Source organism: Rhinolophus sinicus, chromosome 17 (assembly GCF_057876585.1).
Source record: "Rhinolophus sinicus isolate RSI-liver-muscle chromosome 17, RSI-T2T, whole genome shotgun sequence".
NCBI lineage: Eukaryota > Metazoa > Chordata > Mammalia > Chiroptera > Rhinolophidae > Rhinolophus > Rhinolophus sinicus.
Window position 1 is genome coordinate 130826534 of NC_142517.1, and position 24768 is coordinate 130851301.

Sequence of the window (24768 nt, forward strand, 5' to 3'; positions counted from 1 at the left end):
GAAAGCTATCTGTTGTGTGCACTGCTGTTTCCCCAGCACTTAGAATAGAACTTTTCACATAGTACTTCCTCAATAATAAATGAACAGACCCATGGAAATATTCTCGTGAGGTCTGTGTGTGGGTACATTTGGGGAGATGACCATAGCTTTTGTTCAGATTTCCAAAGGGCCCTGTAACCCCAGAAAGAAAAAGAATGAAGGAGTTAGAGCATAAGAGAGAGAGTGATGGTTTGGAATCCACTCTGCCAAACCATTTCAGACACATGACATATGGATATTGGAAGATTTTGCAAGGGGGCGTGAATCCTCACATACCTTTCAAAGCTTCGTTGATGTAGGTTTTGTGGTAAAATATCCTTTCAGTATCTTCCATGTTTGGATTTGTCAGCCCCGCTCCATTTTCAGTGATGTAAATGGGAAAGCCACCGTACTCTTCCTTGATCCAGTTGAGCAGTCTCCGCAGGCCCCAGGGCGCAGCTCTGTCCATTGCTGTGGAAGGCCACGAAGGGTCCTGCTCTTCAACCGTCTCCTGGTCGTCTACGTAGGAGGGCGGGTTTAACGTGGGTGTCGTGTGCTGCACGATTCTGGAGGAGTAGGTGTTGAGACAGAACACATCAGCCGTCGCCCTGATGTACCTCTTCTCCTCCTCAGTGAAACTTGGTAGGCGGGACGTGGCTAAGTGCTGGAGTTCACTCCTGTTCCCCACTTTCCACTTCATGGCGTCAGGATAGTCTCCGTTTCGGAAAATGGGGTGGGCGAACCATCCCAGTGAGAACTGCAGCATTCGGTCAGCTGCCTCCACATCCCTTGGGACCTCCGGTGACTTGGGTTCCGCCCAGTGTGTACTGAGACTCAAAGAGATGACCCCCTTCTGCTCTGGCCTGTATTTCTCATCATAAGTGTGATAGACTCTGGCATGGGCTTTGAGGAGTGCGTGTCCAATCCTGTAAGGTGCCCAGCCTGGATCCTTCACATTTGGGGGAAAATCTCCTGAGCCGTAACCCGACCACGCATGGTATGCGGGGTCATTAAAGGTCAGCCAGAACTTGACTCTGTCACCATAGGTCTGGAAACAAAAGTCTGCATAGCTGTTAAATAACTCAATCAAGGAATGATTCTCCCAGCCTCCAATATCCTGGAGAGCCTGGGGCAGGTCCCAGTGAAACAGTGTCACCATGGGAGAGATGTTGCTTGCCACCAAGCCATTGATCAACTTGTTGTAATAATCAACACCTTTTTGGTTGATAGAACTATTTCTCCCGGTTGGGAAAATCCGAGACCAGGAGAGAGAGAAGCGATAGGCCTTCACCTTCAAAGCTCGAAGCATATTCAGATCGGCATCCAATTGGTTATAGCTGTCACAGGCTATGTCTCCAGTGGCATTATCTTGCACATTGTTCCCTGGTGTGTGGGTAAAGTTATCCCAGATGCTGGGGCCTTTGCTGTCAGCGTCCCAAGCGCCTTCAATCTGATAGGCTGATGAAGACACGCCCCACAGAAAGTCATCCCGGAACGTGCCATGGTAGAACAAATCCCTTTCAAACTTGGGTTCGTTGGAGAACTTTTTCCAAATTACTTTAGACTTGGAGGGTACCTCAGATGGAAAATTAAAGGCTCTGATTTTAGGGGGGAGGTTTGCTGTACTGGGTGGTGGCAGTCTTTTTACTACCTTGGTGAGGAAACCATTCTTTTCAATGATGCTGGTGAAAAAATAGGCAGATTTCCTGGGAGTCCTTGGCTTGCTGCTATCGTTGAAGTCAACATGGTGCAGCCCAAACCTCTGGCTGTAACCAGAGGACCCTTCGAAGCCGTCGATGAGGGAACGAGCAATGTAAGAGCGAACATCCACTGAGTCCTCCTGGACAGCTGTGGAGAAAAACAAACGAGTTATTTTAAGTCTCTGTTGCTGATGTTGCCTTTTAAAGGTTTTCCTTTTGACATGAATGTTTTGGAGAGGACAGGTTACTCCAAAAACTAGTCCTCAGAATGAAAGTGCTTATATGGGAAATCCACAAGCCCATGAGACCACATCTACGGCCATAAATCTCAGTCCAAGGGAGCGTCCCTGACTTAAAATGAATAATGGAGAGAAAGTGCCCCACCTGCTAGTGTCAGGACTCTTTGGTTTCATATAGAATATATAAATCATTTCATCTTAAAAAATGTGCTTTTGATTTTCCTTGTTCAACAATATTGACATAAAATGACCATACATTCCATGTTAAAAAAAAAAAAGAGCCTAAAGAAATGTATTCCCTGGTGTAGTGGGTTGAGTGGTGGTTCCCAAAATGATATGTCCAAGTCCTAACCCCCAGTACCAGTCAATGTAACCTTATTTGGAAAAAGGGTGTTTGAAGATGTAATTAAGTTAAGGATGTCAAAATGAGATTGCCCTGCATTAACTGGGTAGGTCCTAAATCCAGTGACAGGTGTCCTGATAAGAGACACAGAGGAGAAGGCCATGTGAAGATGGAGGCAGAGATTGGAGTGATGTGACCACAAGCCAAGGAAGGCCTGGAGCCCCCAGAAGCTGGAAAAAGAAGCAAGGAAGGCTCTCCCCTGGAGCCTGTGGAGGGAGAACGTCCCTGCTGACATCTTGATTCCAGACTGCTGGCCTCCAGAACTGTGAGGAAATAAAGACAGTCAACACGTCAACCAAGAACCAGAGTCAAAGCAAGGCAATGGCTGTGGGCTCCCACTGGGAGCCAGCAATGAATTAATCCTTGTTTTTATCAGATCACACAGCCTCTCAACAAACATTGATTGTATAAGTGGGAGGAAAAGTTGCTCATTTATTCAATAAATACTTTGTCTCCAGGCTGTGCCAGGCTCTGGAAACATAAAGATAAAGAAAAGACTCATAGGTCAGTAGGTAGAGTGAAGAGCTGAGTCAGAAATAGAAAGGCCGATGGTTCCACTCACTGGATGTTCAGATACACCATTTAATATCTCAGAGCATCAGTTTGTACAGTTGTCCCATGAGAATAATATCTGTCCCTATTTATTGCATAAAGCTGTTTCAAGGATCCCTTGAGATAATGTCTTAAACGGATTCCAAGATTATGATGATTACAGAATTGTAACCTTGATGCTGACCAGAGTACAAGTGAAGACTAAGAGAGGGTGCCTGCCCTCCCTCAGTGGGATGTGTGTCTCTATTCCTTACCGCAGTGCTCAGGGCAGGTGCCCCGTATCAACTCTTTCTCTTTGATCTACACAAGGCCTTGAAATCTTCTCATCACAGCCCTCTAGGCAGACAACTATCCACTATTCACTGATTAGGACTGACAGGAGATGAAACATATGTGCCATTCCTTTTCACTTGGAATAAAAAGACATATGAAACAGTGTGTTAGGTAAGAATGAGACTGTAGAGATGGATTAGTGAATGATATGGAATGTAGATTTTATAGCCAGGTAAAGGAGATGAAGATCAATGTGGCTGGAGCAGAGAAGGAAGATTTAATGGGTTGGAGTCCCATCTTAAGTGTCCTCATGCCATCCTGTAATGCCATTATCACCGTATATTGCAACCTTCTGTCTGTATCCCTCTGTCGACTATGAGTCCCCTATGGGAGAAGAGAATGTTTGTTCAATATTAAACCCCCATTGTCTTACACAATGTCTGGCACATTATAGGCAGTCAATAAATACTTGTTCAATAAATGCATTAAAGATGATGAGCCTTGATGAGTGACTAGGACTCAGATGGCAGAATGTAGAAGGGAGACCTAAGAATCTGGGAGCAAAGACTTGAGGCCTTTGAGGGAGAGAGTTAGGAGGCAGATGGGAAAGACTCACACTATTACTACCAATACTACTTTTTGGCTTCATTTCCTTGGGAGACTGTCTTTCTCCCATAAAACAGAACTCAGAAGACTTGAAGAAGCACCGCCCACCTCCCAACCACCAGCATATCCACCATTCTTACCCTTGAGCACTTCGTTGATGTATTGATTGAAGTAGTCTACTCTCACGGAATCATCAAAGAGATTTTCATTTTCCCCTATGGGCATGCCATTCCCAGCCAGGTAGATTGGAACTTTTCCTCTTGTGTATTCCAAGGATACAAACTGCAACAGCCTCCTTATACCCCAGGGCACCACGCGAATCCAAGGGGATGAGGTCTGGGGCCATGCAGGGTCCACATGCTGTGAGAAGCCGCCGATGGCATCATAGCTGGGGCTGCAGGTATCTTGTTGGGCCTTGCTGATGAGGCGGGAAGTGTAATGGGACAGACCCAGAAAATCAGCGGAGCCTTTTAGGAGCTGCTTCTCTGCCTCGGTGAACTCAGGGAGCTGGGCCACAGGACTGGGGCACTGTTTGTTTATCTGTTGGATCTGGGCCCTCAGGGCAGCCGGATAATCTCCATCCACAAAAATAGGGTGTGCAAACCAGCCCAGCATGAAGTGCAAGAAGCGTTCAGAGGCTCTCAGGTCTTCCAGGCTCTCTGGGGCCAGGGGTTCAGCCCAGTCTGAGTTAAGCACAATGCCCACTCGCCCCTGCTGCTGTAGGCGATGGTGGCTGTTGTAGTGGTGCCAGGCTCTGGCATGAGCCTTGAGGACCAAGTGAGTCACCTTGTGATGAAGAAATAAGGAAACACAGTGCTTAGTGACAACAGCAATGTCAAAAATAGCATCAACAAGCCAACAGCAAGTCAACAGCAACGTTAACAAGTTAACACAAATGTAAATAATATCAGGAAGTTAATAACAACAGCAACACTGAAAATGTCAACATCAATAACAGCAACACTAATAACAACAATACCATTAAATCATCAACAACTTAACACCAATGTCAACAAATCAACAAAAACATCAAGTCAACATTAACAAGAAGGTGAGACTAACGCTAATGATGTCAACACGTCAACAATAAGGACAGTGCTGACATTAACACCGCCACCAGGGCCCACATAGCAACAATGTGGTTAACAACGGCAACAAGTCAACCAGCTTCTCCAACAAGTCAGCACCACCATCACCACCACCATCAACAGGTCAATAGCTACAGCATCTACCACCGTATTAACAGTAACCATTGTTAAGGAATTCTCTCACGTCACCCTGCCAACAACCTTAGGTGGCAAATACAATCCTCATTACCACCATCCAGAGAGAGAAGAAAGCAGGCAGTCTGACTCCAGGCCTCTATTGTCACGGACAATGCTATTCTTCCTCTGTTCTCTGTAAGTACTTATTGCCTAATTAGTCAATAACTAATTGGGGTGGGGGAGGATCAATTTAGCTAACACACAAAGGAGGGTACAGTTCTTTCTGGCTTACCCATTCATATTTCTATTTAATTAAATCTACAACCGTGAATCTCTTTGTAGACATAACTGATGGTCTCACAAAAGTCAATAGCTTTTCTTGGTGGAGCACCAGGAGAAAACAGGGGCAAAAGCAGGGTGTCTGGAGTACATCAAGCCTAGATTTGAATCTTGACCATGTCACTCACTTGCTCAGGAAACTCAAGTAATCTTCTCTCTCAACTTCTGCTTCCTAGTCTGCAAGAAGCAGGTAATTATGGATCCACAGAGGAAGATTAAATGCCATCGTGTATATAAAGCACCAAGCAGAAAGTTAGAGTGCAGAAACTTGCTACTGCTCAGCTCCCTTTCCTTTTTATCATCTGAAGATGATGACACATACTTTTGAAGAATTTTCTTACCAAAACACGCCCTAGGAAGTAAAACTCCTGACTGGTTCTCATGTCCCAAGTGTTAGTGCTTAACTGGGTCCTAAACCCCAACAGTAAGCGGTGACCCCCTCCAAAGGCAAGAATGCTTCCCTCTGCACTAGTGAGACAACCATCAGAAAAATCATTGTGACGGCATCACTACATGGACAAGTGTTAATGACAAGTGAAGTAAAAAACGAGCACTGGGGTGAGTAGGACGTGTCAGTGTAGATTCAGTGATCGTAACAAATATGCCACATTGGTGGGGGGGATGTTGATAATGGGAGAGACCAGGGGGTAGGGGGTAGATGAGAAATCTTTGCATCTTCTGTTCAATTTTGCTATGAACCTAAAACTACTCTAGAAAGTCAAGTCTATTTCTTTAAAAAAAAAAAGGCATTAAGCTAAGTGCTCACTGTGATTGCACTTTGAATGCAAGGAAGCCAAGACTGGAAGGAAACACTGGTAAGAATCATGAGGAAAATCTCTTCTTTGAAGTTTGTCCGTGATGGTATTCTAATGTTTTAACTAATAAGTAAAAGCACGAATTGAGGGAGAAAAGTGAGATGGACTTTCTCATTAACGTCTCTGTAGAAAAATCTCAGGAGCCACAGTTGTAGGGACCAGAAGCCTACAGAGGAAAGGTTTGGCTGATTTTTACAACACGGAGACAAACAGAAAGGTGCAAACCTTCCATTTTCAGAAGTCCTGTCTCTCTCCTTGGGTGCACTCACTTACTCAGAGCAGAATGGAAAACTTGATTTAAGTGATATGATTTTTGGCATTTCAATGAGTCATTTATTCATAGTATTCCAGCTCATTCTAACTGGGGACATTTAGAATTGTTCTCCAATTTTCCTAGGTGTGTTAGTATCATCTTCCCCAAAAGGTTTTAACATCTTGAGGGCATAGGTCGTATATCCTCCTTAACACCCAGCATGGGGCACAGTAAATACTCATTTCAGAACAAAACTCATATGTGGCAGGGGGAAGCCAGACTAACATGTCTACCCTAAGGAATGCTGCCAGGGAGAGCTGGTGGGTTTTCTGGGAGATTTTGAAGAAAAGGAAAATGATGGAAGAAAGCCATATTAAGCCATTGTAAATTTGTCTCCAGTATATACATCCCCTTCTTGTTGAGATGATACCCTGACTGCCCTCTGGAAAGCCAACCCCTAGGTCCCCGCCTCTCAACCCGTGTGTTGAGGGGTAGCGCTGGGACCTGGACCCAAACCAGTCAGTGCGCACAGGCCCCTAGCCTAGAGCCAGTGATTGGTTCAGGGATGGACATGTGACCCACAGGGAGACTTTTGCTGGGAATGCCAGGACAGAGGCATGTTTTCTTTCCTGTTGGTCTTGAAATATGAGGGCAAGACGGCTGCTCTCATATTTGAGGGCAGGGCTGCTGGCTACCAGGTAGCCCAAGAATAAAGCCAACGAGGGGAGCAAGAGAAGAAGAAAAAATTGGGACCTGGTAACATTGTTTGTGGTCTGATCAAGCTTCACTCTGATCAGCTAAAACCAAGACTTTTCAGTTTCCTGAACTCATAAATTCCCCTACTTGCTTAATTAAATTTGGGTTGGGTTTTCTGTCACTTGCAACTAAGAGTCCTGGATCACACATAAAACTCGCATTGGAGTCCAGTAGATGTGGACTCAAATTCTGGCTTCAAACTGCTTGCCACTAATGACGTCATCCTTCTGAGCCCCAATTCCTTCATTCATCAGTGCTGTTCTGAGGATGTAATAACTATCCTTAAAGTGCCAGCACAACGTTTGGACAAAATAAGGTAATTAACAATGTATGGTAAATCCCTCCCTCTGATTTCCTTTAAAGGACAAAAAGTAAACACTCGCTGATGGGAAGATAAAATGACTTTCTTCCAGCCAAATATCCCTTCTCCTTCAGTGAGTAGGAGCTGCAAAGATGGGCAGTACCTTAAAAGAGGCCACTCCTGGGTCAGAGATGCCTGGTGCGTGTTGGCCAGTGCCATAGCCTGCGTAGCTCATCACCCACGGCTCGTGGAAGGTCACCCACAGCTTCACACGGTCCCCAAAGGTAGAGAAGCAGAAGGCTGCATAGTCCAGGAAGGCATCCACCACGCTCTCATTCTGCCACCCACCGTGATCCTGCAGGGCCTGAGGCAGGTCCCAGTGGAAGAGTGTGGCCATGGGCTCGATGTGCGAGTCCAGCAGGCTGTCAATCAGCTTGTTGTAGTAGCTGACACCCTGGGGGCAGGGGTTACGCCCGTGCCCAGTGGGGAAGATGCGGGACCAGGAGATGGAGAACTTGTAGACCTGAGCCCGGAGGCCGCGAAGTAGGGCGATGTCAATGTCCGCCTTGTGGTAACTGTCGCTGGCCACCTCTGGCGTCGCTTGGCCCTTGGTGGCCTTCTGGGGCCTGAGTCGGTCCCAGACACTTGCCCCTCTTCCATCCTCAGCCCAGCCTCCTTCCACGTTAAAGGCTCCCGTGGAGACGCCCCAGAGGAAGCCTTCAGGAAAAACATCCTGCAGGAAAGCATCCCTTTCTGCCCTGGACTGGTTAGCAAATGTTTCCCAGACTCTCCGATAGGCAGAGCTGGGCGGCGAAGAGGCCACTGCAGTCTCGAGGTCCTGCTCCCGGGCAGCTGGAAGGCTCAGGCTGTCAGTGAGAGAACAAGACGTGCTACAGGATGGAAGTGACATAAAAGGACATAATGAGTAAGGACTCTGTGAGTCACAGATGCCCCTAGACTGATGAACAGCGACAGTGTGTTCAATCAGTAAAGATTCCAGAAGCTCTAAGTGGAAAGCCAACCCCACAAAGCCACGGGCAGGAAGTGACTGGCAAATAGGAAAATTGTTATTATTACCCCTTCTTAGATGAGTTACCATTGCTCGTGCGTGAGTAGAAATACTGTACCGACTCTACTGCTCTCTGTATTAGATTACCCGTGAATACTGGCTTCAGTTTTGATACCATATTTTTTTCTTCTTACGATGTATTGTTTATCAACATAGCTAATAATAACGTTGACTTCAGTTTATTGAACCTTGATTCAGTGCCAGCCACTGTGATAAGAATGTATATATGTCATCTCATTTAAATCTCACAGTACAGTTATGAGACAGGTACTATAATTATTTACCTTGGGTCTGCCTAATTTGGGAAGAGATTCAGCACACAGAGCCTCTGTCTCTAAGCCCGGCCCCTCCAGCTGCCCCTCCTTCATCCGACCCCCGCCACACGCACTCTAAGCCACCTCAGGGCATCACACATAATGCTCTTTTCTCCCTCCTCTGGGGAGCAGTGCTGCGTCCCCTTTTCAATCTGGTGTTACAGTCATTTGTGGGCCTGTCTGCTTCACCTGTGAAGTCTAAAATTCTTGAGTGAGAAAGCGCTATTAGTCCTCTCAGAAGCCCCCTCCTCCTGCAGGTTCTCCATCAACACCCGCCTGAGTGAGGACCCCCCGCCTCACACATTGTCAGTTTAACATGAGCTACTATTGGACCTTCACTTCAGGCAAAATACCAAGAGATCAAGGTGTTAAAAGAACCTTGGAATGGGTGTCACATGTCATCTTGTGGTTGTGTAATCACTAAGCTCTCAAGGCTTTCCTTTCATTATGACCTCAAGTTTTACCCTCTGAGAAGACACAGCCCAGCACTCCTCAGCGGACTCCATGTAGGGTCAGGGAGCAGTCACTCCCTGCTCACTTCACTGTTTACACTCCTAGCACAGAGGCTGACTGGCAGCAGCTGCTCAGGGTCTGTTGATCTGAACGGCTGGTTTGAAGTGAGCTGAGTGGACTGCCCAAAGGAGCTACGGCTCAGGACAGCCAGAGCTGGGAGAGGAAAAGTACAAAGAAGTGGTGAGACGTAAGGTTATGACCTTGGACAGAGCCATACTAGAAACGTCTGAGGTGAGACATTGACCAGGAGAGCTGTAGCTGAAGATCTGGGCAGACAAGTCTGTGTCTGGCCTTCTTGATGTGTGGTGCGTGCAGCTCCCGTGTAACACACTCCCACGGAGTGCTGAGGGCTCTGGGGACTCCCAGTGCTGGTTTCCACACCCTCATTTTCTCGCTCACTCAAGAAGCACACGAGGCATGAGTGATATAAATTGTGCGATAACCTCAAATCTATTCTTTTCTTAAGGATGATATGTACAAATGTTGGTACCTTAGTCATCCGTTAAGAAATTATTTGCAACCCCACCATAAATTAGAATCTCTGTTCTGAGAATACTACCGAGTTAGACTCCTGTCCCACTGTAACAGGTGGCTTTCCTATCTATGCTGTCCCCTCATGGGGGAGATATCACATTCTGCATGAGGAAACGGGTGCAGAGAATTCACCTCACTTACTCAGATCACGAAGCTTCAGTGGGATGGTCAGGTCTCTCTTCAACCCAGCCTGCTCTGCCACAAACTCACCAGATCTTAAAGTAGAAGGCTGGGTTCAAACCCCAGCTCTGCTAGTTGTGTGCACTTGTGTGAACTGCAAGGTGGCCGAACGACAGGTGAGAATGCCAGAATCGTGTAGGGCCCAGAGGAAGACTCGGTGAGAGACAGGCTCTCCCAGCTTTCCCCTCTGAGCCTTCATCACTCCTCCCTACAATGTCCACAATGAACTCACTGGCCCGAGAGGCAGATGACAAAAGTTCCATGAGATCACACATGTGAAAGAACAGCAGAGTATTTGGCAAATATCAGTTATTGACAGTTTGACAGGAAATGTAACGTTACCTTTCCTTGGAACTTGATGAACAGTTCAGGAATATATTAATATCAAACCCAATGGTGAGCACTTGGTCTTTATTTATGGCTGTAAGAGAGGAAGTTTAATTAACTCCACCTGAAGCACAACCAACAATATGGATGACCACAGTCAAGTTTTCCTTACTTATACAACACACCCAAACTCCAAGCAACGGTTCCAAGTCCCTCTGGAAAATTCCACGGGGTAGGAATTTAAGGAGGTCAGAAGTGGTTCCTACCTACTTATGACTTGGAACAGTGGCTCTCAAACTTCCATGTACCACCTGCAGAGTGTGTTAAGCACAGATTTCTGAGCCCCCTCCAAAGTCTCTGATCTGAGGTGCGCTCCGGGATGGGACTGTCTAATGAGCTCCCAGGTGATGCTGACACTGCTGGTCTGGAGACCACACGGGCAGAACAAATGATTTAGAAGAACTCAAACATCAGAAAAGGGTGGAATTTTAAAAAATCGTAGTAGACTGTACGTTAAACCTAAAACCAACCATTCTAACCATTTAGAAAGGGAAAGGGACGGACTTTAAGAATAGAAATTGTTATGCCATGAAAGGTGAGTTAGGGGGAAGGTTATTACGTGGAATCTATGGACGAGTTTCATGACATCTGTGAAACCAGCTCGGCACTGGTTACAGGTGGTGGAAAGGGCACTACTGAAGGTGACTGGACTGACTATCAGGGTACCAGGGATGTACCCCCTAGGCCCCTTCCTGCAGAGTGTCTAGAAGCCCTGATCCTCATGATGCCTTAACAGACCCCACCTTTCCCTTGACCTGATTGGGCCAGAAACAACCTCCTGATCCACAGCCCACCAATCAGATTCACTCTCAAGAATCTGAAGAAATACTGAGCAGATGGGCCACGTGCTGTGGGTCTTAGACATGAAGGTTTGATGAGGTGCCTGCCAGGGCCAAGTGCAAGTTGAGGTAATGGGGAAATGAACAAGGGTAAGCCAAAGGGGTGGGTCGGGGGAGAATGGCAGCCCTGCCAAGGAGGGCAGGGATGAGAAACCATGGAGGGAGGGGTAATAGAAGGGGACACACGGGCTCAGAACAGTCCCCATATTTACACCTGACACCTGATGCCTGATAGTCTTTATTTCCATAAGACCAAGGCATTGTTGGCACCTTTGCACAGAACCTCCTGTCTTTCTCAGGTCAGTGGGAACTAAGGGACCAACAATAGGAAGACGAGGGACACTAAACCCCTCTGGGATGGGCTCTCGGACCAGCCCTCCTCAGGTCCCCCCTCCCACTGGAACCCTAGACTTTCATGATTGCTACCCCCTCACGCCAGTATACCAGCTGTCACTCAAAACCTCTCCAGTGATGTCCACTTACTTTCCAAAAGGCTGGAGAGCAGTCCAGCTGGGTTCTTCCTGGTGGAGGGGCAGTCCTGGAGTTTTAGACTGAAGATGAAAACTTCCACTTTCGGCTCAGCAGTCTGAAAGAGATAAAGGTCAGCAAGTGAACCAAAGCTGCCTAGAGTAAGTCTTTTGCTAACAGGGACAGCTTTTCAAAATGAGAAGCTGTGAACACTCCGTCTGGTTTTGGAAATTACCTCTAGCCACCTCTGTCAATAAAGGGAGCTGACTCTGGAGTCTGAAGGAGAAAGGTCTACACTCTTCAGTAACACAGGCCACCCTCCCTACTGACCCCCACCAAAAATACAGGTTCATGTGTGCCTTCCTCGCAGGCTTACGAGGCACCTCCTAGAAGCAGGCATTGCCTTAGAACCAGGAACAAGGCAGGCAGCCCATGTCAGGGGACCGTGTTACTACAGGAAGCTGAATCAGGTGCCCCCATCACAATATGTATGGATATCTGGGCTTTGCTTCAAAACAGTCTGGCTTGGGAGGAGGAAGTTATGGTTTAGTGGAAACAAGATCAGCTACGAGTGGAAAGCTTTTGAAGCTGGGGACGGTTTCCTTGCACTTTTCTTTTTACTGTTGGCTATGTTTGCTGTTTTCCATAATAAAAAGGAGCATAATTAAAATTGGAGCAGCTGTAATATTTTCTCCCATTTCTAGCCCTTTCAGTGTCCAAGGAAACATCTCTAGGCTGACATGTTGTTTGACGTCACTTCAAACGACCTTTTTGGGGTTGGGTTTGGTTCTTTTTCCCATACTTTTCCCTCCTCTAAGTAAAGGGCACTGAGAGATACCAACAGCAACTGCTTAAACAGGAGCCAGGCACATTCTTTGTTTTCTCAGAGCCTCCCCTCACAGCGCCCCTTCTTTACAGATGAGACGCCTTGAGCTCTGAGAAGCCGGCTAAGCTGAGCGGGACCACAGCGAGTGGCGCTGTGATCACATAGCCTTGCTCTCTCTGTGCTGGGTCAGGGCCCGCGAGCAGCCTCCTAAGGCAGCCCAGCGCTTTCTCCTTCCTGAGCGACCAGTGCGCGCCTGGGGCCGCTGTGCCATCACAGGACTGGAGAGCGGGCGGGAGGAGCCTTCTACCCAGAGGGGAATTCCCGGGCGAGCAGAGCCTTTTCTGATACGTGGACGTGGGACCCCCTCGTGGACCACTGCAGAGCCTGTGAATGTGCCATGGGCACATTTATCCACGTGCTGGGCCTGTGATGTCCTCCGGCCCTAAGACACCCATGTGCCCTGAGAGGGGCAGCTGCGGTTCCGGGGCTCAGAGGGGCAGGCAGGCGCTCTGGGGAGAGAGCAGGCGACTGCGAGTGGGCGGGGCGAGGGCTCCTGCTCCTCCTGCCCTGACGTCACCCTCTTCCCTGCAGCCCGCAGGAAGAGGTCCCTTCAAGGAGAGTGTGGGGCCGTGGGATGAGGAGGGGGGGTAGCTGGGAAGGAAGCTGTGGGCAGTGCGATTCAGGTTCCTGTGGACACGAGTCAGCCCCGCTCCTTGGAGAGAACTTGGCTGTTCTTTCTGTCCTGGGTGTGTAACTGTGGGAAATGCTACCAGGCGTGGAACGAATGATCCCAGACAGGGACAGTGTCCTCTCCAGCTCAGGTCTCTCCTCACCACGGAGTGGTCATCCTGAATCTTTGGGGGTCTCTCTGCGCTGTTCAGTGCAACATCTGGAATTTCATTCCCACCGAAGGCAACAGCGGGAATAAAGACCCTTTGCTGCAGGGTGTCATAAATGGCTGCTACGTTTGACAAGGGAAGGCTTTACCATTCGGCTGGCCGGCTATGGACTGAGGGTTCACAGCTTTACCCAGACACTGCTGGGAGCAGGTCTTCTTGAGAATGTTTTGATGTAAAAAGGGAACCGCATCCCTTTGTAAACCACATCCTCAAGCAGAGATCGAGACACTGATCTGTTGAACGCCCCTCTGGGGCATGTAGCATCTGCCAGCGTAACCCAGAAGGTTTTAAAATGTCAGTAGGTCTCAATCCATTAGCTAAGCAACAAGCTCTGGCTGAATTCCTTGAGGAAGACAAAAGACAGATTTCAGTTCGTCACAGGCGGCAGCACCTTGAAGACACCACAGGCCTTGAAGACACCGCAGCGCTGTTCAGGCCCACCTGTGCAGGCTTTGGGTCACAAGCCAGTTTGGGCTCAGGTGAGAAGGCGTTTATAAAAACAACTAAACACATATATGACTGTCAAAAATGCCACCGTCATGATACTGTTCCTAGCACATTGGACTGATTTTGGTTTTAGAGGCAGTGTGGGGTCATGAGAAAACCCTGGTTCCAGTGTCAGCTCGGACGCTCATTACCTGGTGTCTGATGGTGGTTCAGTTTCTTAAGTTCTGGGTGTCCTGGGAGGATAAAGTGCCCCATACAATGCCTGGGGTACAGCGGGCACTAAAATCCCAGCAGCTGTCACTCAAAGGTCTTGTGAAAGCATTTGCTGCCTTTGATGAGATCATCTTATTATTTGTAGATGACAAGAGCAGCGGCATCTACACAGGTCAGCTGGAAATACACAGACACAGGGATGGAATGGAGGCTAACTGGTCCATGTCGAGCCTCCTGCCTCAGGTGAAATGGAGGTTCCACCTACTGAGGATTTGACATTAATGAGCTTGGCCTTTTAATGGATAATTCCTCTGACAACCCATCCTCCTTGGTGGTGGAGGCGGTGGGATCAAAACCAGGAGGCATAGGACTGAAAGCAGAGGGGGAGTAGCTTTGTGCCCGAACCTACAGAGGGAAAGTAAGGCCTGGGTGAGTTCCGGTGGTGTCTGTAGAGAAAAGCCTGTGACCAGGCAGCTCTTCAGGGGTAAGTATAGGAACACTGCTAGGACTCAGGAGGGCGGAGAGAAACCACTCCCCAGTTCTTACATAATTTGTTATCCCATCAGGAGATGGGGAATGGTCAGGACTCCAGGAAATTAGGCAAGGAAGTTGCACAGCAGTGACCAAGCATAGGAGAGACAGCTAATTGTTGGGTGGGAGGTGCCTAACATACTTTCTCTAGTAAGTCAGAATCTTAGACTTGAGAAAAACATTACCGGTACAGGAAGAAGGGGCCCGAGGTTACAGGAAGGCCCCAATAACTTGTATCTGATTTAGTAGACCTGGGTGTGAAATGTTTTTTTTTTCCAAATTGTGGCAAAATATATATAACATGTAATTTACCATCTTAACCATTTTTAAGTAGAGTTCAGTGGCATTAAGTACATTCACCATCCATGAAATGTCTTTTTTAATGTCCTCAGAATGAACACTGGAATTTTGATTCTCTGTAGATTTCTATACAATAAAGCAGAAGACCCTTGTAGATATTTACCTTAACGAGCCAACCCTCATTATCCTTTCCAGGGACGACTGCCTAACCTCCCGATGTTCTCTAGTGATGTTCTCAACGGAAATCTCCCCACATGCAATTCTGCAGGTCTGCTGACTGTTGGTGGCAGTTCAGTTTATTGTTAACCGAAGCATTAAATGTCGAATATGCTGTCAGGAACCTTTGCCACTCATCATCAATGGGAAATGGTTCACCTTACCTGTAATTTACTCAGCTCCTGCAGCAAACTTGCCTCACTTTGGCATTTGTAATACAAATCAAGAGAGAGGAAATCGACTGCGTCCTAGAAATAAGTAAATAGGGTCATTAGCGCATAAGCGATTTCAAGATAAAGAACTGCTTAGAAGTGTTCTCTTTTGTTTCTCCTATTATTAAATTGAATACTCCAAAGTAGGATTTTCCAAGGGAAAACAGGTGGTGGAGAAGCTGTGGACAGAGTAGAATATGTGTGTGTGTGTTTGTTGTGTGTGTGTTTGTGTGTGTGTGTTTGTGTGTGTGTGTTTGTTGTGTGTGTGTTTGTGTGTTTGTTGTCTGTGTGTGTGTGTGTTTGTTGTGTGTGTGTGTGTGTGTGTGTGTAGGACTATGTGTTGTTGGGGACACATCAGCTACGTACTCAGCAAAGCACTCGGTACACAGTAAGTGCTCAGTAAATGCATATGAGTAAATGAATGAAGTACTGTATGCCAGATGTAGTGGATTCCCACCAAGTAAGTGAGCACTAAGGGAGTCAGAGACCAGAGCTGCCCTGGGCAGCAACCTCCTCACAGCCCGCCCCCTTTGCCAGGACAGAGGCAGTGGAGCTCTCAGCCACCTGCGGTCCCACAGGGACCTCTGCAGACCCTACCAGGGCACTGAGTTTTGTTTTCATTGTAGGCAACAGCCACTAGCTACTTTCAGGCCACAAATTTAAAGCCCACCCCAGGTGGCCCTAGCCTGGCTCATGCGATTGTCTGAGAACGGAGCTCTGGCGATCCTGGTCTTGGACATCTCTGTCCGTGGTGCACTTAAGGACGTGCCCCTCCACCCTGTCTCTGGCCTGCATATACCCTAAGAACTCAGATTCAGAGTCTAAACGTGTAAACATACTACTGTGCTTCCCTCCCCGGCTTTCTCAGCAAACCACCGCTGTCCTTGCCATGACTAGATCCTCACCGGTCTTCTCCCCCTCAGAGATCATCTGTGCCTTCTGGACAAAGGCATCTGGTGACAACCATGTGCACTGTGGACCTTGGGTGACTGGTTCCCTATCGTTTTCCCAAATTGTCGTCGGTGTTTATGAAACAGTGCACACACTTGCTCCGCTTTGGCGAGTGCCACTCAAACCTTCCACTACCAACCCTCTCAATTCCCTACCACACATAGTCACTGAGTTTCTGCTCTTGAAAGTCACTGTGTTGGGTACAGGGGTGGGGATCCACATTTAAAGATGAGTAAGAAGCTGACAACTTAATAGAGAGTGTTAGCACCGATTACATGAAGAAAAGGCAGAAAGTTAGAAGTGCTACAAGACAAGTCCACACCAGAGGCTCAAACCTTGGTGGGGTTAGACTCACATGGGAACTTGGGAAGTCTCTGATGGCCCAGAACTGTCCTTCTGAAGCAGGGCCCTTTGGGACCCCCGCAGAAGCGGCCTCGCAGGGTCCCCCAGTCTCACCTTTCCTTGACCTATAGCTTAATAGATCATCCCCCTGTGCTTGAGCTCAGAATGTCCCTGTCCCAGGTCCTTGTTTTAGAAAATGACCCTGAAATTTATGATTAATACCCTTAGGCTTATTGATCACATTCTCTCTGGTCCAGCATTCTTTCCAGACTACTCCCTCATTGTTCCTGGGTTGCCGATGCCACCACAGAACCACGTTGCCAGAGGGAAGGCTCCATGCAGACCCCCAGAACTGCCAAGTGTTTAGAGGAACGCCCAGATTTTCCTTTAAATACCCCCAGCCAGTCTGAATGTTAAGGCAGTTTTTGGAGGTGTCGACCGCTGCCTCCTCAGACCCCTGGTGCTCTGACAATAACTGCTTATCCTGTGGCCCAGCTCCTGTGTGGGTCTGTTGGCTGAGCATTGCAGGCAGCACCAGCCCCGGGCTCCGTTGGCCCCCGCTTTCACTTCCACGTTGCACCTGGGCCTCTGGGCGCTTTTACTAGTCCTCCACGTGATTCTGACACACACCAAAGCTTGGCATCTGCTGGGCTACACAAACGGCTATGGGTTTCAAGTGGGGAGAGACCATGTCAGGTTGAGTGAGGGAGTGTTATTCATTAATAAGCAAGGCCTCCTGGTGCACATTCACATGGATGTTAAAAATGGGTAGAATTTTGTTGGAAGAGATTTTTGAGGAAGGCTCGGGGGATAAGGAAGGACACTGAGTAGGGACTGAAGGAGAGCAAAAGGAAAGCACTGGGCACTGGGAACAATAAGAGGTGAGGTGAGGTGAGATGAGGTGAGGCGAGGCGAAGTGAGGTGACAGGGTGAGGCCCTGAGCAGTTTGCACCAGTTCAGGGGAGTGTAGCTTCCCCTTCCCAGCAGGGGACTGAGTGAAACTGCTTTTGGAAGATGATCCAGAAGCACCATGTGGTGAGGCTTAGGGCAGAGAGCCAGGGTCAAAGGCTACTGCTTGACAAGCACTTTTATGATCAGCACTTTGGTCGCCCAAGTTTATAACTGATAGCAGTTATTGCCCCTTGTAAATTAATTTAGATGACATTCTGACTGTGCAATCAGCCAGGAAGCAGGTCATTTAGAACCTTATCACGTCTGGATTTTAAGTCCCTGAGCTGATAAGTCGGAAGACCAGACGCTGACATACGGGGCCTCCACCACGTCACAGACACCAGCGTCTGTTCTAGGGCAGTTCTATCTGTACAACACCCTGTGCCCTGTCAATGCCACAGAACCACAGATATCAGCTGTTTTTACTGATGGCTTTCCACGCTGCCCAGCAGCCGATGTCACAAAGGCCAAACAAAGCTATTTAATTCTCAGGTGTTTTATCTGTTCTTACTAAAATCATAGTTAAAAAGTTGTATTTAGAGGAGGTAGAAACCAGGATGGGTACTCTAGCGAGCACAGTATTAAAAAGAAAACAAACAAAAAACCCTTTACCTTAACAGCAGCTTTGCTATATAAACTGACCTCTCTGTAATAGCTGTTTTGGATTCTTTTAATCAAAAATCAAAGAAAGCAGAGGCCTTTGACTTCTTTGTGTAGGCAAAAGCTGACATTTGACCCAGCAAGGTCTGGGCTACAACAAATGAGATTTTGTTTTAAAGTAATTATGAATCTAGGGAAAGTATTTTACTCAGCATGGACGTTTCTAAATGTCAAGCCAACAAATACTTCCCTTATTTTCTAAAATTAAAATCACAACTGCCCTCAGATGTTACAGATGCTTTTTCTTTTGCCTGTCCTCACCTTGGCAAGCGAAGATATGGATGGTTCTAGCAGGAGCTCTGAGAGGGCTTCCGCTCGCAGGACCACAGAGAGCTTTCCACCTGAAACCAAGCAGAGGAAGGAGCTGCAGGTGAGCGAGGCAGGAGGCTGTGACCACAGAAGCCACTTGAGAACTCGTTTCTTATTGACCTTTCTAGTCCATGTTCACTCACTTAAAGATTTCTGAAGAATTATTCACATGACTTTACCGTAGCTGAAAGACTTTAGAAAATAAATTGGTTTAAAAAATAAATGTTCCTTTAGAGAATGTTTCATATAAATTAGGACTCTGAAACACAGGAGATTTATAAAAACCTTTTAAGGGAATAAAAACAGTTACCCTGTCCAGCCCCCACTCGACCCCCCACCCCGCAGTGTAAAAGGAGGTAAGGAGAGAACTGCTTCCTCAACTTCTCTTTAGCATGTGGGAACAGTCCTTTCCCCCTTGTTTTTTTAAGCTTTTATTTATTTTAAGTGTGTTTTTCCAGAATCCATCAGCTCCAAGTCAAGTAGTTGTTTCAATCTAGTTGTGGAGGGCGCAGCTACAGTGACCCACGTGGGGATCGAACCGGCAACCTTGTTAAGAGCACCGCACTCTAACCAACTGAGCTAACCGGCCACCCCCTTAATTTCTTTTTAAAGGCTAGGTGCTCTCAGGGAGCTGCTGTTACCTGTCCTCATTTGCTGTACAAACATCAGTTCAGCCCCTACTGTGCCCTGAGGGGAAAATAGGAAATATAAACATATGTAACGTGCACCTACTTGCTTTGACATTTGATGGGCTAACAATGGTGCTCAAAGTTGTGTACCTCAGAACTGCCTGCCTGCTTGTCATGCGGGGTCTCTGGTCCCCCTCCATAAGAATGCAGGATATGGTGAGGCCAAAAAGGAACACCCATGGAGCCATAGATAGGGGAGTCGTACCACTATATTCTCCCTGGCGGCTGGGTTGGAGACACAGGAAGCAGGAGCCACACAATGAACAACCTGCCATCCGCTTCTCTGACAACCAACCAACAACCCCACTTGCTAGCTGCAATCTGCTTGCTAACCGCACTTGCTAACTATAATCCACCATCCACTTCTCTACCAGCCAACAAATGCCCTAGCGTAGCCATGGCAGTTATATTAATGGCTAATGGCTAACCGGTAACAACTGATGACCACCCAGCCACAGCGGATGGCCATCTGATTACAGCTGACGGCCATCTAATAACCGAGCCAGCACCTTTCCATGTGAGGCCGAGAGCCTGGAAACAGCTCTCTGGGACTTGTCAGCAGAATGGGGCCAGCTCCCTTTTAACACGCTTCTCTGCTGCTTCTGATGCAGTGGTTTTCAGACAACTGGAAATGCGGCTATGGGCTTGGGATCCCTCAGCTGTCTGTATCGCTCTCTAACTCTCTGAGGTGCATACGTCTTTATCTCTCACTGGATTGTATGCTCCTTGAGGAGCAAAACCTAAACATTTCTTTAATCTCTCCAAATATCAAGCTTAGGACTGAGTGCATGACAAGTGCTCAGACCTGCAATTTGGAGACACTAAACAAAAATTAAATAGAACCAGTTTGAGACTTAAACCATAGAGCGTATGTTTGACTTTTCTCCCTTTCATTTAAGTTCCATACGGGAGAAAGATCTCCACAGCCAGTGAAACCACCACTACCAACCAGTGCCAACTACAAAGTGCCTATTTTGATAAGCATAATGGGACTTTGAAATTGTATGAGCAGGAAATATACTCAGACACATTTAGTCCCCATTCTGATAAGATAATGCTGTTTTCCAGTAATTTAATGATTGTGCGATGGATTCACTTCACCTTCCACAGATTAACATGCTTCAGTCTATCATGATGTGGGCGGACAAAGAACATATGTTCTCAGTTTGTACTTAACATTTTAAACTGTACATTTTAGTACCATCTCTAGACCAATGAAGTAAAACAAGGGGGCATTAATCCCGAAGCACAATTAACCGACAAATCATTTCTATTTGAATTTGCAAGTTGTTTTTAGAATTGAGAGTGAACAAAATGTACCTGAAGTTCTGTAAGGCTGACAGTGTATCTTCTATTTTGAGATTTAAACCTCTAGTGTAATTCGAGTTAACAGTGTAGGTTAGCTTGGGACTTTTTGAAAGTTTTTTTTTCCTTTGGTTCCCTTTTCCCTGCCAAACCTTAACGATTCTGTTTACTATATATTTACTATGCATGCCAGTTTCCATGATTCTATTTACTCCAGGCCGTATGCAGACCGGGCTCAATAACCCGGGATCTTCTGGACAATGACTTGAAAGAAGGTTTTATGTCTGCATAAGATCCACTCCTATCCCTGAAACAAATCTGCCTCTGGGAAGCGCCCCTTTTTCCCAGGAGTTGCCTGACCAACTTTCCCTTTCCTTCATCGAGTGCCTCTCTTAAACTATAAAGCCTTCTGGCGGTATTAAGAATGGGAAGGCAGTCCCACTGTCTTCCCCTAATGCTGGCATTTTGGAATAAACCTGCTTTTCTTTCCACCAATCTTGTCTCCTGATTTTTGGACTAGCGTACAAGCAGCTATTTTGGCACGGTAACTATTCCAGAAATTCTTACATCATACAAAATCATCAAACTTCCCCAATATGGTTCCCAACTTGTTCCTTGTGCAAGCATAAACTATACTTCCTCTAAAAATATGTTGTGATCTTCCACACAGAATAGCCCCTTTCTATTTGCCCCTTTCCCTTTTGCCCCAAATGCTTCAATAGAAGGAACCTGGTCAATACTGAACGGCCAATATCAATGCTTTAAGCCACTACTGCCAGGGGTGGGGTGGGGATGACTAGTGTTACCCTGGATTGTGTCCCAGTGTCGTGCCAGTGGAGGACGCCGTGTGTAATGCTGCACTTCCCATGAGAGGGGCGGCCACGCCCCACCTTCAACTCTCTTCTTTTGTATCCTCCCCAGTGTCAGCACATTGAATACATCAATAGGAGGTTTATAATACGACATATAAAAAGATCAGAAAAGAACTTTTCAAAAATTGTGGTAAAATATACATAACAAAATTTACCATTAAAATTTTTCAAGTGTACAGTTCAGTGGCACTAAACACATGAACACTATTGTGCAACCACTACCACCATCCATCTCCAGACCTTTTCCATCATCCCCAAGTAAAACTCTGTATCCATAGAAGAGTAATTCCCATGTTGTCCTCCTCCTAGCTTCTGGTAACCAGTATTCTACTTTCTGTCTCTGAATTTGATTATTCCAAGTCCCTCTTATAGATGGAATCATACAATATTTATCCTTTTGTGCCTGGCCTGTTTTACCTAGCATCATGTCATCAGGGTTCATCCATGTTGTAGCGTGTGCCAGAATTTCATTTCTTTTTAAGGCTGAATAATATTCCGTTGTACGTATATTCCACATTTTGTGTGTCCATTCATTCATCCATGGACATGTGGGTTATTTCCACCATTTGTGAATAATGCTGCTATGAAAATGTGTGTATGAATATGTGTTCAAGTCCCTCTTTTCAATTCTTTTGGGTATATGCTCACAGGTCCTAGATCATATGGTAATTCTATGTTTAATTTCTTGAGGAACTCCCATATTGTTCTCCATAGTGGCTATATCGTTTTATCTTCCTGCCAACAATGCACAAGGATAACGATTTCTCTATATCCTCAACACTTAGGATTTTTCGCTTTTTGTAAATAGTAGCCATCCTAATGGGTAGGAAGTAGTAACTCACTGTAGGTTTGATTTGCATTTCCCTAATGATTGTTGATGTGAAACACCTTTTCATGTACCTATTGCCATAGGAATACCTTCTTTGGAAAAAAAATGTCAATTCAAGTCCTTTGTCCAGTTTTTAATAGGGTTGTTTGTTTTGCTGTTGTTGAGTTCGTTTGTTTGTGTTTTAAAAAATATTTTCTGGATATTAATCTTTTATTAAATATTGCAAACATTTTCTCCCATTCTGTCGGTCGCGTTTTTCCTCTGCCGATGGTGTCCTTGGATGCACAAAGATTTTTAACTTTGATAAAGTCTAATTTATTTTATCTTTTGTTGCCTGTACTTTTAGTGTCATAATCAAAAATTCATTACCAAATCCAACTTCATAAAGTTTTTATCCTAATGTTTTCTTCTAAGACTTTTATAGGTTTAGCTCTCATGTTTAGGGCTTTGATCCATTTCAAATTAATTTTTTGGATATGGCATAAGGGTAAGGGTCCAACTTCCTTCTTTTGTATATGGATATTCAGTTTTCCCAGCATCATTTGTTGAAAAGATTGTCTTTTCTCCCACTGAATGCTCTTACGACCCTTGTTGAAAATCATTTGACCATATAGGTGAGGGTTTATTTCTGGGCTCTCTTCTATTCTATTTGTCTATTATAAATTTGCCTTATGCCAGTACCACACTATTTTGATTACTGTAGCTTTGTAGTATGTTTTGGAATCAGGAAGTGTGAGTCCTCCAACTTTTTCTTTTTCAGGATTGTTTTGGCTATTTGGGATTTCTTGAGATCCTGTATATATTTAAGGATAGATTTTTCTATTTTTTCAAAACCGTTGTTGGGATTTTTATAGGGATTTCATTGCATCTGTAGTATTGACAGGGTAGTATTGACATTTTAACAATATTATGTCTTCCAGTCTATGAACAAGGGATGTGTTTCCATTTATTTTTGTTTTCTTTAATTTCAGCAATGTTTTATAGTTTTCAGTGTACAAATCTTTTGCCTTCTTGGTTAAGTTTAGAAAGGAACTTTTAAAAAGTATTTATAAGAGGGAGGATAACTCCCCACTCCTTAAGTGTGGACTATGTGTAGTGACTTTCTTCCAAAGAGTATAGTATGGAATGGATGCAAAAAGAGACTTTACAGTGGAGATACCTGACAAACATTACCTCGGCCAGGTGGCCAAGATTAACATCAGTAGTCATAAATCATGTTGATAGTATGTACCCTTAATAAGGTGCAATGAAAATGACACTTTATTCTGTGATCTTCCTCCCCCAAACCTATAATCCTAGTCTATCCATGAGAAAAAGATCAGACAAATCCCAGTAGATACAGTCACAAAAGACCACATATTATATTATTCCATTCATGTGAACTGTGCAGAACAAGGAAATATATGAGACAGTTAATTAGTGGTTGCTAGGGCTGGGGTGGGGGAGGGAAATACAAGGGTAGGAGGGTGACAGCTAAAGGTTATCAGATTTCTTTTTGAGGTAATAAAAATATTCTAACATTGACCATGGTGATGGCTGCACTTATCTGTGACTATACTGAAAAAAATCATACTAAAATATACTAAAGACTTTAAATGTGTGAATTGTGTGGTATATAAATTATATCTCAAGAAAGCTATTTTTAAAAACAGGCATCTTACAAAATACCTGGCCAGGATTCCTCAAAAGCATCAATCAGATTATCAAAAACAAGAAAAGTCTGAGAAATTGTCACGCCCCAGAGGAGCCTACAGCAACAACATAATTAAATGTAATGTAATGTAATGTAATGAGATCCTGGAATAGAAAAAGGACATTAAGGAAATCTGAATAAAATATGGACTTTAGTTAATAATAAGATATTGATATTGGTCCATTAATTGTAACAAATGTATTGGACTAACTTAACATGCTAATATTAGGGGAAACTGGGTTCAGGAGAGGGGCATATGGGAACTCTCTACTATCTGTTCAATTTTTCTGTGAATCTAAAATTGTTGTAAAAAATAAAGTCTATTAATTTTTTAAAGTGTTGATTAAAAAGGAAAAAAATTCATACAAACTAAGAATGTCTTTCAATTTTACAGATTATCTCTGACTTTTTAATGATTGCCCCCCAATCATTAAGAAAAATCATAGTCACAGAAAATGACTCCCCAAAGAATGAGCATGGAAAAAATGCACAATTACCTAAGAACTTTGAGGTTTAGCAGGGAGGGGAAAGGGATGAAAACATTTGAAACTAGAAATTCTAAAAAATGAAGAACCAAATTTAAGTAATTGTAAAAAGTACCATTAAAAATATATCAGAAAAATCAACTAAAAGAAAAGACTGATAAGTTTGTGTTAAAAGTAAGAACTTCTGTTCATCAAAAACTCCATAAAGAGAGTGAAAAATATGACATGAACCAGAAAAATATTATCATTACATACACCCAATACAGATTAAAGT

General features: G+C 45.4%; 1 protein-coding gene across 1 annotated transcript in view; it reads right to left on the reverse strand.

Moving 5' to 3' along the window:
- The window catches only part of LCT (lactase), a 43023-nt gene that overhangs the window by 15438 nt on the left and 2817 nt on the right, over window positions 1–24768 (reverse strand). The window contains exons 2-8 of the mRNA XM_019731126.3: window positions 18574–18653; window positions 15361–15444; window positions 11780–11882; window positions 10413–10491; window positions 7624–8350; window positions 3932–4577; window positions 316–1866 (exon numbers count right to left, since the gene is read on the reverse strand). Of these exons, the coding sequence (XP_019586685.3) occupies window positions 316–1866; window positions 3932–4577; window positions 7624–8350; window positions 10413–10491; window positions 11780–11882; window positions 15361–15444; window positions 18574–18653 (3270 nt within the window). The remainder of the gene's footprint in view (window positions 1–315; window positions 1867–3931; window positions 4578–7623; window positions 8351–10412; window positions 10492–11779; window positions 11883–15360; window positions 15445–18573; window positions 18654–24768) is intronic.